The sequence below is a fragment of the Ambystoma mexicanum genome, chromosome 8 (assembly GCF_040938575.1).
Source record: "Ambystoma mexicanum isolate Mex_15411 chromosome 8, UKY_AmexF1_1, whole genome shotgun sequence".
NCBI classification, from domain to species: Eukaryota; Metazoa; Chordata; class Amphibia; order Caudata; family Ambystomatidae; genus Ambystoma; species Ambystoma mexicanum.
In genome coordinates this window covers 614217555-614231982 of record NC_090929.1, presented here as the reverse complement: position 1 = coordinate 614231982, position 14428 = coordinate 614217555, and the positions used below count along the sequence as shown (strand labels likewise).

General features: G+C 44.6%; 1 protein-coding gene across 1 annotated transcript in view; it reads right to left on the bottom strand.

The window, feature by feature from the left end:
• The window catches only part of IGSF21 (immunoglobin superfamily member 21), a 2012705-nt gene that overhangs the window by 619042 nt on the left and 1379235 nt on the right, over positions 1 to 14428 (bottom strand). Inside the window, exon 4 of the mRNA XM_069610317.1 lies at positions 715 to 833. Coding sequence (XP_069466418.1) covers positions 715 to 833 — 119 coding nt within the window. The remainder of the gene's footprint in view (positions 1 to 714; positions 834 to 14428) is intronic.

Below are 14428 nucleotides of genomic sequence, written 5' to 3'. Positions count from 1 at the left end.
TGTGGCGGAATCCCAGAGGCAATTCCTCCATATTCAGCTACTGTTGCCGCCACTCGTATCTGCAGGTTTTGGCCCCATTGGACTGAATTGGCGTTTTGGCACAATTATCGCCAGCGGCAAATCTGTCATTGGTAATTCCTCCAATATTTGGAGGAAAAGTGTTGGGAAAGCCTGTAGGCAAGTGCTGCAGGTTTGCCCTTGGATAGTGCAATCATGGAGGATGTCGGCCATCTTCAGCCTTTTTCCAACACCTTTGGAGTCTGTTGACGCCCAGGGCCCTCCAGTCCATTCAGATGACGGATCTGCGTTATTTCACAGAACCCAACGGTTCAACTCCCAAATGTTCGATTTTTTTTATTTTTTTAATTTCTGCAAATATATATGTGGGGGTAGACCATCACAGCCCCCCACCTTACCCCTATACATTTTTATACAATTTACTCCCCCCCACATATATATATATGCAGAAAATTGGGGGTCGGATTTTGGGAGTCAATCTTTTCGTATTCAGTCTTTTGTACAATACCTCGGATGACAGTTTCGATGCATAAACGGTGTACTCGGTTCCATGCTTCATCTGTTGCCTTTAGTGCAGTGCAGAGAGTGCACCTGTTCCCAACAGTGCTACGTCAAAACACATTTAGTAAAATAGGCACAGAGTCGTAACAACATTCACGATCAAACCGAGAGGGGCGGAAAAGGAAGGTGTCTTACACATCACGTTTAGCACCACGTTGTCTGACGCCAACACCACCTTCTCCCGCGTGGCCCGGTCATAGATTCCCACGTGACACTCGTACGGCCCATTGTCTGATAGGCGGACCTCAGGAAGTCTGTAAGGCAAAAGCAAATCCAGGTTAGAAGCATATCTGTGTAATTTGTAGTCATTGTCTGACAAAGGAAAGCGTTTCTAACAGAAGTGCTAATATGAGCAAACAGGGAGCAGAGACAGAACCTTTCCAAGGGGGCTTTGTATAGTACAATGGACGCAGGCGGGTGGTGAGACAGGATGTGATGGAGAGGGCGGAGGCATGAAATGGGACAAAGCACAAGAGAGACATGCATAATTATACTGTTCATTTTAAGCCGCGAGACATTAGTTACTTCTATGCATGTTAACATATTAACCGTTAATAAATGTAGGGCTAGAGAGAGCAGGACAGTCTGTTAGCATTAGGGTGACCAGATTTTTTTTAAAAACAATCCCGAGATGGGCCGTGGAAATAGAAGTAGGACTAAAGTAAATACACATAAACACATACAACTTTAGTCCTACTTCTATGTCCCTGGTCCATTGCGAGGTGGGGGGGGGTGTGCTAACAGACACACTCCTCTCATTGGAGGAGAGCACCGGGGAGGGGAAGAGGGGAGGAAATGCTTTTCACGCCCCCATTTGCACAGGAAGAGATGCGCCAAGACCGATTTCAGGATGTTGAAATCGGGTCCCGGCAAAAAAAGGGACCATAGGCGAAACCCCGGATGGGGTTTATAAAATAAAAAAAACTCCCAGGACCCTGGGACGTTGGGTGATTTCCCCGGACTGTCGCAGGAAAACCCAGACGTCTGATCACCCTAGGTGGCGTGCCTATGGGTGACAGAGACACGTCACTAGCCAGCAGAGAGAGGCTACAGTCAACTGGAAAGGTTTCACTCACTGAATTGATTTGATGTCAGAGGGGAGGGAATTCTAGTGGTCTTGTGGGCAAGTAGGGAAAACGAGTAGAAACGGGCGCAGCATAGGGTGGTCAAGGGACGGAAAGGTTTTTGAGAGCTTGAAAGGAAGCTCCTGAACCAGAAAATAGAGATGGCTTTGGCCATGTCAAAGGCGACTGGACCATGGATGGATTTATAAACAAGCACCACAAATGTGAAAAAGGGCATATTCTGCATGGTGAGCCCTCTCGCATGGTTTCCTATGCTTTGTAACCTGCTATTTAATGTACTATTTATGGAAACACAAGCCCTTATGTATTTGTGTTTCTTCACCTGGCTGGGCCTTTTCTCACTGTAACCATGAGCTAAGCCTACTGCCTGTAACTAAGACGTCTTTGTGCTACAGCGCCTCGGTGCCCACTGGCTGTAGTGCACTTTACAAATCTAAATAAAAAAAATAAAATGCTGATGGTACGCTGAGGTGGGAGAAGGTCGGGGAACGTTACACAGGATTCATGTAGCGACATTGAATATCCTGTTGAGAGACAAGAAAGAGTGAAAGGGGAAGTCCATTAGGTTTTATGTCATATCATCGACAACCGTTTTTTCGACGGGTGTTTTTCCAAAGAAATGTTGCAGAAAGAACAAATCAAAATGTATTTATTTTTATTTTAGTGGCTCTCCCCAATCCCCCCCTACCACACCTATTTTTTACTGTTCCCGACCTTTATATGCCCTTTCCCACCCCTCACCCCCCAAAAGATGTTGTGTTTTTTCAGCAAAACCTTTTCGGAAAAACACCAGTCGAAAAAACTACCGTTGATGATTGGACGTTGTACCGTCCATTAGTAGCTCGGAGCAGTCATTCAGTCTACTTAGGATCAAGGTGGAGATGAGAGTTTTGGCATAGTGGTGAGTGGGCTGCTGTTGATTTTTTTGATGTGCCGAATTGTGATCCAGGCTGCAGCAACAGTGATGACGTGTTGTAGTTTGACTTTGACCTCAAAGAGAACATAGAGATTGATGAGGAGGTCAGGGGGTACAGATTGTGGAGGGGAGAGTAGGGCTGGGAAAAGATGACGTCTGACTTAGTGAAGTTTAGGGTCAGGCACCATAGTGCCATTCAGTGGCAAACGGCAGAGAGGGAGTTGGTGAAGAGCTTAGAGATGTTAGGGGTGAAGGAGGTCTGGGTGTCATCGGCAAAGAGATGGTAAGAGAAACAGAAGGAACCCCAAGAGGTGGCTAAACTAGGGAAGAGTGGGCCGCGTGTCTGGCACACACTGGAAGGGGTGCAAGAGTAGAAAGATTTCCAGGAGAAGGAGCGCTGGGCAAGATGGGAGGCAAATCATTGGAGTGCAGCGTCCTTGACCCAAAGGAAGGAGAGAGGAGGGAAGGGTGATCCACAATGTCAAAGGCCGCAGGCAGATCAAGTAAGATGGCGATGGAGGAGAGGTGTGATTGGTGAACAGTGGCAAGAAAGTCAGACTAGAGGCCGCGATTGGGGGAGTTCTGAGAGTTTACTTCGAGGTAGTTGATGACGCAGATGAAGACAAAACATTTGAGGATTGTATAGTAGAGTGACATACTGGAAGCAGGTCAGTAGAAAACAGGATAGTTAGGCTCAGGAGTGTTTTCTTTAAGATTGCTTTGCCTGTGGCCACCTTGTAGAAAGCCAAGAAGGTGACATTTGAGAGAAAAAAGTTGAAGAAGGAGAGAGAGGGAGGTTGAAGGAGGAGGGGTGAGAGCAAGTGACAGGTGCACGTTATTTCATCATTTGGGGAGCACATAGAGCATGGGAGGAGTTAGCTGAGCAGAGGATCAGTGGGAACTTGGACGGGCAAGCAGGAGAGAAGTGAGATTGTGAGGAAAGGGTAGAGATTGATAGCGGTGGAGCGAGGGAGAAGGAGAGGAGAGTGGATAAGGTGTTCCCATATTTTTGTGATTCTGGAGCAGAAGTGGGAGGTGAAGGCATCTGCAGAGAGGGAAGAGGAAACGGTGCAAATGTTATGGCGTCCGGGAATGGAATCAACACTTTGCCAAAGGGAGAGTCGAGTTGGGGTGTTGGATACATGTAGACGGAAAATTGATGGATGGATCAAGAGCAGAGATGAGCAAGAGAGGCCACGTGAGCTGTAAGTAGATAAGGAGAGTGAGCTTGGGTAACAAATGTATTAAGCAAGATCTGTTGAAGCTGGCAATACCCAAAGGAAAATCTGGTGGGTTCTCTCAACAATATATGCCAGCATTGCCGATTTTTCGGGTAGACCCTGACTGTCATGGGGTCTGTCCCTATTTATTTATTTTCTGAGTCCCAAAAAATTATGACACTGGTCTCAACATACCAGCATTTCCTATGCCAACAATATTTTCTTGATGCTATTGCCCAAAGAAAACATGAAGTTTTTTACCTCAAGAATATATGCCCACGCTGACCAACTTTCATGCTGCTTGTGCCCAACTGAAATCCTGCGGTCTGCCTCAATATATGTTTGCAGTGCCCCCATGTCAGCATCATGTCGCTCTCAGTGTCCACAAACTGTGCCTTTACCCCAGACACACATGCACACATATGTACACACACACACATTTGCACAAACATGCATACAAACACATTTTTAAAAATCATGCTTTCTTTTATATGACCCTAAAGGCAAAGAAAAGTTAAACATTGCATACCTGGCATTGGAACAGTTGAGAGCTCAGTAAACTGTCCTATATGTCTTAATAGGTTCCAGAGATGGAAACCTGAGAAGAGCCTTTGTGATAAAGCATCTACTTGTAGCCACTATTTAACAAACATATGTATCTTCCGGTTATGCATAGTGTACAGGACATTTGCATGTCAAACATTGAGCTGTAACAATTAAGGAGAGCTGAGATTTCTTTAGAGGAAAGGGCATTGTTTTCCTTGTTTGCTGATATTGGCGCCATTAGTCCGAAACTCTTTAAATGAATGGGGAGGGGCTAAATTCAGAGACTTTGAGTGAGCAGGAGAAACCAACTTGTATGGCGCCCCTTCCCTTCTTACTAAGGAAAGTTTTCAGGAACGGGTCTGCGCTTAGAAACCTGTGGGTTAAGCGCATTATAAATAACAAATTACAAGGATCTGCTGTCCAGGCAGTCAGTTGGAAGAGCGGGCAGGACACATTGGGCCTGATTCATGGAGTGTTTTATAATGGCGCAATCCCATAGGAAAACGTTCTGTGAATCAGGCCCCTTGTTCTCTAGAAGGATCTCGCAGACGAAGCAACAAAAAAAGTCCCGGCTGCTCCAAATGTGCATGACCTGTCCATTGCAGCGCCTATACAGGGCAGGCTGCCCTCCCGGCCGCTCTGGTTGCTACACTACTGGCTTCACTACAGTGACCGATTGTCTGTGACAACTTGTCTCAAAGTAAGTGTGAATGCTCTGCTATAGTCATAGGGCTGGCAACATTTTCAGCTGAAATCCCTGACACAGGGTAGGTTAGCTCCAGAACTGTGTGAACTCTCTGAAGACCATTACACTGATCCACAAAATAAACACTGCTTCAATCTTAACCCAACAAGTTGACTTCAGTGTTGTGTTCTTGTTGCTGCTGCAGACACAAAGGTTTCCCTTTTTTTGGCAAAACTTCAAATTTGCTTGACCTCAGGCTTAATAATGTGCATGTGGAGGACAAGGACTTCAAGCAGGTAGCCATATCACACTGCTTGTTTTCCTGTGTGTCTATAAGTCTTGAAAGTCCAATTGTAAAACCCAGAGATTTTTAAAGCTAATGTTTTATTTATTTATTTACGTATAGTATAGCCTATTAGTCTTTCTATAGGGCCCCATACATACATAACACCGTCTAATAGAAATCCATAAATCATGTCCTACATCATTATCTACAGTTCACTAAAAACATCCTAGGTAAAAAGAAGAAATTCCATCATGAATTGTTCAACACTGTAACATCAGTAAAATGCCAGCCACACAAATCCAAAGCTTGGTTGTGTGCTAAACAAGACAAACATCGTCTCCATCATAGTAAAATGCCAACACAGACTCAGAATCCACCGCAAGATGATTGTGATCAGCTGCCATAAGTGCCTTGTCATGAATAATTCGCAAGACCTCACATTCCAACAATAATATATGCCTTTGGCTTTCAACAATGGCATCCCCACGCAAACAACGATAGTGCGGACTTGCACAAATCCCCTTCTTTCTAAAAAGTGCATATTTTAGATTAAACCTCATTCGACAAAAGGAGCTCATTACCAAGCTAAAGGGTACTTTGAAAAAAGATTAACTCCATTGCCTTCCTTTATCCCTATTTGCATTACGCAATCAGCCCGGCTCTGACCATCACCTGACTTCACATGAGCCGGTGATCGGATGCCTATAATCTGGTTATAATGATACACCACCAAGTAGCTGGCAAAACCAGTATTTAGCAACTGATGGTTGGCTGTCATATTCGGCTGAACTGACCTTCGTAGCTAGGTCAGTATTCAATTGGTCTGAGTCAATGGCTAATCATTTTTTCTTAGTAGCCATGTTTTTTTTTCTCCCCTGACCAGCCCGGAATGTGAAGGACAAAGACTTCAAGCAGGTAACCATATCACAGTTGTAAAACCCAGGGGAGATTTTTAAATCTAATATAACTTTCTCCATCCTGACTGGAAAAATACAATTACAATCATACTCTTTGCGTATGTGTTTCTATAAGGATGTGTGCATATATCAGTTTGGTTTATTTTGTGATTCGTGCACTTTTCAAGTTATCTTCATAATAAAGTATTGTTTTAGCTTGTAGAAGCCCAGCATGAAGAAAGGTTCTTAAGTGGCAAAATCCCGCACCAGGTTCGAAACCTGGCTTCACCACTTAAATAAAATGGGCAAATCGTGTTATCTCATGTAGCCATATCTACTGAAATGGGGAAGTCCTTAAAGTGATTCATTTTAATAGTTTACACTATTAAAAAACAACAATTGATCATGGTTCAATAGGCTATAGTCTGCTCCATTTATAATAATTACAGAAGAGGTCCATTTCTTTCCAGGTGAAAGTTACACAGAAGGGGGACCTGTTACATTGCACCTAGGTGCAAAGAGGTCCCCTCTGCACGCATTTAGTCATTTCCACAACAAAGTGCAAAGAGTGGGTGCAAAGAGCTGGTCGAATTGCTTTTACACCTTCCCTTTGCACACATTGTGGTGTAAATTCATTACCTCATGGCAGGCAGCATTAACAATGGATTCCTATTAGATCTGCTCCTCGGAATAATAAGCCGGTGGATTCCATGGGAATCCAAATCATTTATGCAAGAATGTTATGCAAAAGTCATTCCGGCATGAATTTGTTCTCATGTGTATGTCAGAGGGGACGGAGGTGTCCGAAACTAGTTTTGTTCCATGCCCCCTCTCTGTCACACAAATGTATGAAAATGTCAAGTGGAGTGAAAACCATGTGTACAATTTGTACACAAGAATTTCATGCCTGAGCCCCAGTGACTATTCATATAACACACATGAAGTTATTTGTCACTTGGCTTACATGCACTGTAGCTTTCCATTGTAATGTTGGGTATCACTTTCTGTAATGTCACTTCCATGGATGTCGACATTAAGGGGCTCTGCACAGATTCCGGCAAATCTTAATACCAGCCATGCACATTACAGTACACGGGTACACAATTGCAGTAACAAATACAAGGAATGTTGTGTGCCTATCTTGGATACTCAGTCTGTAGTGGCCTAGTTGTCCGTGAAACTGTGCAATAGGCATCTTTATTCCTTCCATACTTATGCTGCCAGGCTTATGCGCCTGTGTAAGACTCGAGTCCGCTCACTTGGCGGTTGCTTAGCAACCAAGAGCGGCATCTCATTCGTAACATAATTATATATCTTGCCCCCCAGCTTGCTAGGTCTTTTTTCGGGACTTATTGTGTGGTGCTACGTCTCGTCTATGCACCAGGCAAGTGTTACCCAGAGCTCTCTTTCTTTTCTCTGCCATCACACTACTGCTACCATTTTTTGGGAGGGTACATGCTTAGGAGATGGCACGAATGAAGAACTTTGCTTTCGACTACTTGAGCGCAGTTGGCAGCGCATTTGTCTTTCCACGTGAGGTAAGCGGGGCACATTTAGTCTGTTTCTTGCCTTGCTGAGAACGGTCTGTGAGCAACACAGCACTTATACCCGCTCTCCTTGCTTGATGTAGGTTTCTACTAAGACTGCCTTCAGAAATGTTCTGATCCTTGGTATCTCTCCAGGTGAGAGTTGAGATCTACACTAGGTGAATCTGTTTCACAGAGTATTACAATATAGTGTTGTTTACTATTGAACTGCATCTAGTGTCAGAGAACACACAGACTTGGGTGATTGGTAGTTGTCTAAACGCATTTGTGTGTTTTCACAGATTTTCCATTGCAACTGTGTAACTTCGGAAGTTCTTCCTTTGAAAATCCTATACACTACCCCACAACCCAGTGGAGGTACTTTGGGGGCTTATTCATTTTGAGTTCTATGAGGGTTTTATCTATTAACTCCCGACATTGACGATAGCACTAACGCCTATGTTAGTTTCTGTTTGGCATCCTCTCGTGTTGAAGACGTCAAGTTTCCTCAAGAGACGTATGCTCTGAGTCAAATCCAGAGTCATTAAAGGGTTTCTTATTTGTCTAGACTCCCACCTTTATAAGTGACCTTCCTATATAGCTCCTGAAGAATGTTCACCACTTTAGCGATTATGAACAGAAACGTGTCAGGCTTTGGCCTCTGCTAAATTGCAAAGGCGTATGTTAAACGTAATGGCATTACATGAAGTCTTTATAACTTCTTAAGATCTTTAATTGTAGACTTTGCGTTAACTCTTCAGGTCTGTATATCACAGCCCCGGTCTACCTCGTGAGTACACAAGTCACTTCTTGCATACTTTGCACACATTTGTGTTGATTGTTCACACTGTATTTTTCCTGTGATGTTTTAGTCTTTGTGCTCTATGCTTGTACTGTGTATATTTGTATTTTGTGTATGTATCATAGCCATTTAATGGGTTTTACTATTGAAGGAATAACGTATTGATATATTTTCATATTGATGGACCTTGTCCAGCTGTTTTGCACACTAATACTCTTGCTACATTAAAGGTTGCCACTTTTCCTTGCCCGTGGCTCTGTTTATACTAGTTTTGTATGTGATTGTTATAGAAGCTGAACTAAATACTTTTGGTATGTCGGGAACCAGGAAAAGCATGCACAGTGGCAAGTCAGAATGAGGTGTACTTGCAGAGCTGCATTTGAGTCCCGGGAGGATAGCTCAGTGGCAACGTGTTCGCCTTCCAAGCAAGATGACACGAAGCAGCACAGGTTTGATCCCGGGTCTGCGCTTAGAAACCTCTGGGTATTTTGAGTGCGTTATAAATATGCCACTAAGACAACAACAAACAAACAAAAAAAACAATTATGCAACTAAAAAACAAACAATACCTGTAACAGGCCCTCGATGCCCACTGGCTGTGTGTGCGCTTTAAAAATGCGCAGTGTGTGCTGGATGTCGGGTTTTGAGACGCATTGGCAGAGCTACGCGTTGTCCCATTTTAGTGCTGGTGATTCAGAAGATGTTTGAAGCATTGGCAAAGAATGATGGGGGTCCCAGTGTTTTGAGCCAGTGATTCAGGTTAGGCTTGCCGGGCAAGCCTTGAGGTGCATTGGCAGATCCATCTTGGGACCCAGTGTTGGAGAAGGCAGACGTGCTTCAGATCAAGATGGCTCTTCATTGGCAGGGCTGTATGCGGATCTCAGTTCAGTAAAAGGTGCTTGTGTTGTTAGCTCAGGATGGATGTGCACTAGTGGATCTGTGTTTGGCATCAGTCCTGGAACAGCAGGAGGTGCTGCAGGTCAGCGATGTGGTGCACTGTGTCTGGTGCATCGTTTTAAACTAGCAACGGAAAGATATCCATATTGTGGTGCGCCACTTGCACTGAACAGGGCCCTCCTGCTCTCACTGTTCATACACTAGCTTATGCATCCGTTGGTGGACTCGCAGGGTTCACCGAGCTCTTACAAATGCATAAGGAAAGGTTCCCTGGAGAAAGCTCTTCCTCTGCGTGGTGGCACCTGGCTGTCTGCTCCGAGGAACTTTGTCACTGGTGAAATCAATGGCACCGACTACAGACGGTTTTCATCACCTCAGGGCCGAAGCCAGGGAAGAGAATATCCGTATCTTTGACATTAGTCATGAGCGCCTGGAGACTGCCTCTGGGTGTTAGCGATGCGTGGTGTAAGTCAACATAACATAACATCAGTCCCCAAGACCTCAACAGAGGCCAAGAGACACTCAACGCGGTGTGTCTGTGTGCGTGCACACACAAGAGTTTTTAAGTGCGTCTGTGTGTGGTGCATGACGTGTACGTTAGTGTCAGAGAATGTTTATGTTTGTGGGTTTTACTGAGTGGTGATCTGCCGAGGTGTGTGTATGTGGTGTGAATGCACTGAATAGATAACATACATGTGTTTGAATGCGATCGGGTGAGAGCAGAATAGCCTGAGCTTTTCCGGTGGTTAGTCAATAAAATGATGCAGATAATTCTGTTACTGAAAGGGCGGTCTGCTAATCAGACCCCCTTTCATTAATGCTATATATCATAGCTATATTTATACATGTGCTGTTTCTCAGATAGTGTCCTGACACCCTCAGCTCCAGCACTGCAGTCACACAGAGAAGGCTCAAAGGTCATGTGGGTGTTCCTGATAGTATCAGGAACACAAGTGACAGGAGGCAGAGGTGACTTTTTAACTGTCTGCACATCTGATTCAAATCATAATAATTGTGTAACCTTGTCAGTTTGGTTGTGCGCTAAACTGGTACAAATAAAGAATGCCTGTTTGTGGCATGTTGGCCACGAGGGTCACACAATTATACAGCAAGAGGATTTGAAATCATACATGTGTCTTCTTTCTTAGCAGGGCTTCAGCAATGATACAGCTGATATGCATTAGCCATAGGGTCTGAAAGTCTCCACAACTATCTAAGACAACAGAAAGAAAAATGGCTTTTTTGATCTCTGAGAGGAATTCCAACACATTCCACCAAGGGCTCATGGAACCTACCAGTAGGTCCCCTGGGAACCATTGCTTCCAAGACAGCCCTTACATACACTCACACCAGGGTACTGATTACTGGGCTCCATTTGAAGTCAGCAGATTAGCAAAGGGCAGAGTTGGAGTGGCTTGTGGTGGGGGTAGACAGAGAGAGAGGTTCCACCATTTTGGCTTCTGCTAGGGTTTGCTGCATCTTCCTGTCTTCTCTGTTTCCTTCAGACAAGGAGCTATGGGTATAAACCCACAAGGCAAAGGGCACTTGTTACAAAAGCCTAGATTGCACAACTTACATCAGGATTGCTTGCTTCTTGGGATAAAATCCCATGTAACATGTTGCTTCTGTAAAGAGGGGAAATCATCTCCTTTGATTCATCTTTGGACTTTCGAGACCAGACAAAGGATTCACTGGACCTTTGTTGGGAATAAAGCCTATTCCAAAGTTATCTGCCAGAGAGGTGATGACAGAGAAGTCATCTAAGTCAGAGGCATTATCTGCTCCCTCATCATTCCAAGGCAACAGTGGGGGTGGACTGTTGCTGGACCAAGGCTGCCCTGCTGGCTGTGCACTGGAACCAGGATCTGGTTCACTGGAGGTGAAGGTCCCATGTAGGTGCCAGAAACCCTCTTGGACTGGAAGTGCGGTACTAAGAAATCAACTTGTCGAGGGAGACACAGGATTGGGCTTGCTAGAAACCCAGAAGTCCAAAAGGCGATTGGACCCTGTTTCATTGCTGCAATGTCTGTGAACCAGCTCAATCGCACTCAATGCACTTTGAGCCGCTACTGGGATAACTGTGCTGCTTTTGGCACTCTGCACATTTCCTACCACTTACCTGACTTTCGAGCCACTGAGACATCGGCTGAACTAATTGTTGTGGACTGCAGCAATCAAACAAACCTCCAGCTCGACTCCGGGGAAGCAACTAATTACATGCAGTCTCGACCTGCTGGAAGACATCGACCTGCCCATCTCGAATGCTAACTGTACCCAGCAGAAGCATTGTTTGCTGCCATTTGACCTCTGCCTCGAACCATTGGGAGACTTCAATGTGCCCCTCTCAAATGCTTACTCAGCCAAACGGAAGCCTGCAAATTGAACTCATTTGATGCGCCATGTCTGTGGGACCTCATGACTCGAATGTTTCAACATCGGCACAATCATGTACTAGTGCCTAGATGCATGGTTCAATCCTGTTGAGCATCCAAGACAAGAACTAAAGGTCCCTGTACCCCTGGTCCACTTTAAGGGACCATAGTGGTGTTTAAGCCCATCACCTCTTTCGTTTAATCTTTTAATATATTCTTGAACATTTCCATTAAGCTTAAGACTTCTTGCCTGAACTCCCCTTCTTATAAGTGCTCTTTCTTATTAAAACTCTGTATTCTCTGTGTTCCTGTTACAAGAGTGTCTTTGATTAATAAAACAATCAGTGCGTTCAACTAAATTCCATATTTTGTAGAATCATGATTGCACAGTTTTTTATTTGTTAACCATTGTACACACGCTGTTTGGATTGCTCCTGTTATCAGCTCACACCCCTCCTGAAGATATAGCATGCCCTCATCCCGGGTTACCAAAAGAGTCAAAGTAGGTAATTAAGTTGGGTTGTCCCTGTTTCACCATTATGATTGGGATCATTGCTGGGTGGTGTGGGGCTGAGTGGGCAGATTAGCCATTACTCACCCATTCACTCCTGCAAAACAGTAATTATGGTGTAACTGTGCATGTGTGTGTATGGTGGTGTGAGGGTGGCTAATGAATGTGGATGACAAGTTTGTGCAAGTATTACAGTAGGCATTACTGGCATAGATGGATTGTGGCTGCAGCTTTAATGTCGATAATTTACAGGGACCATACTGGCAATGTTTAGTATGTGGCGTCATGAAACTGATGATTTGCCATGACCATTACAAGAACAGATGGATTGTGGCTGCAGAGTTTTGCAAGTGATTTACAGTGACCATTCATGGAAAAGATATGTTGTGGCTGCAACCTCATACAAGTAATTTACAGCAACCATTTCAGGCACAGATAGATTGTGGCCACAGTCTCATGCAAGTGATTTACAGTGATCATTACTGTAAAGGTTAGGTTTGTGGCCGCATCCTCATGCAGGTGATTTATTTTGTGCTCCTCGCTTTGTTCAGTTGCATGAACTAATTTGGGGAAGTATTTAGGCCCCTACACAGAAATTATTCATCAGCTATGACTGACCATGAATCATTTAGTATCTGGGTGCCCCCTCAGGAGCCACGCAATAGCGACAAAAGCTGCCCCTGCCACAGCATACATAGGAATACATTTGATGCAGAATTCAGAGGAAACATGAGAGTGAGGAGGAGCTTTGGGAAGTGAACTACAAAAATTTCAAGTGTATCTTTTTTGGTGCTCTCATGTTGGAGGGTATGACCCGAGGGAGTCTAAAATTACCTCAGAAACTACTCCCGACATTGGCGGTCATTGAAATTCCCCTGCCCGTAATCCACCAGAGTCCTCAAGCCAGAACAGGGAGTTGGAATGACACAAAGGGTCACCAAAGAATAGGAATGTACATTATGGGTGAAACAGACCTTCATGGTTGACCACAGAGTGACAACAGGGAAAGGCAGTGTGGTGATTTTACCAAAGAGAAAATCACAGGGCCAGGCCATGGGGTGAATGCACAGAATACGTAAGCCTGGTGATACCGAATTAGGAAAATCACAGAGGAGCTAGAGGACCATGGGGAAACCAGAGAAAATGCAACAGGCACATGGGTGATTGCTGGGGAGGTGCCAACCTCAAAGATTTAGGAGTGCTGTAGGGTGGATTGAAAACGCGGGTCGCCGTTATGTCAAAAAGGAAATCATATCGTGCCTCCTATCCTGTATGAATACATGTATATTGGCCTACACCAAGCTGCTTACGAAGAAATCCGCGTTACAAGGTCTTGACCTCAGATCAGAGTAAGCCGCCATTTTAGGTCTATCCGTGTTACACCTAATATGGTTGTCGGTTCTATATCCCGACTCTCGTACGCGGCGCGAGCTGTTCCAGGTGTTTGCGGAACGAGCTGTAACGCTCTAGCGTTTTTACCGGATCTCAACCGAAGGTTGGCCACGCCCCCAGACTTCCGCACAGTATATCCGGACACTCAACCTGTGGCAAGGCGCGTTGCTTCTCTCCTTCTGAGTAGCTGTACGCTCCGTAAGTTCGTGTAGATTTCAATCTGCTCCTACTACTTACTTTCCTCACTTCTTAACGCTGTTATCTCTAATAAGCTGTGACGTTCTTTATTTTCTTCTTAGTGAAACCCACCGGGCTTCCAGCCAATGGTGTTTCCACCCTTACGGATTCTGTTAGCCTCTTCAGCGACTCTATCAGGTGCGTTACTACGTACTTATTCTTACAGCCCTTTACTTTTGTCAATCATTCTCTGGAGATTCTTTATCATTGTTCTAATCCTATTTTCCCTGTAGCACTTCTAATTCTAGCCACAGCACCAGAAGAAGTAGGAGATCCTACCCAGAAGTACAGGAAAGGGATTTCCCTTCGGTTTATTGGCTCAGGCGGTAAGGGAAGCATTTTGTGTTTCAAGACAAAGCCTCTTGCACAAGACTTGAAGATTTATAACCTTATCCTTCTTTAGCTCATTTAGATTAGGAGTGAGACTCTTCCTGCCTTTTTTCTTACATTTAGGATTGACCGAATAACACCCACGTAA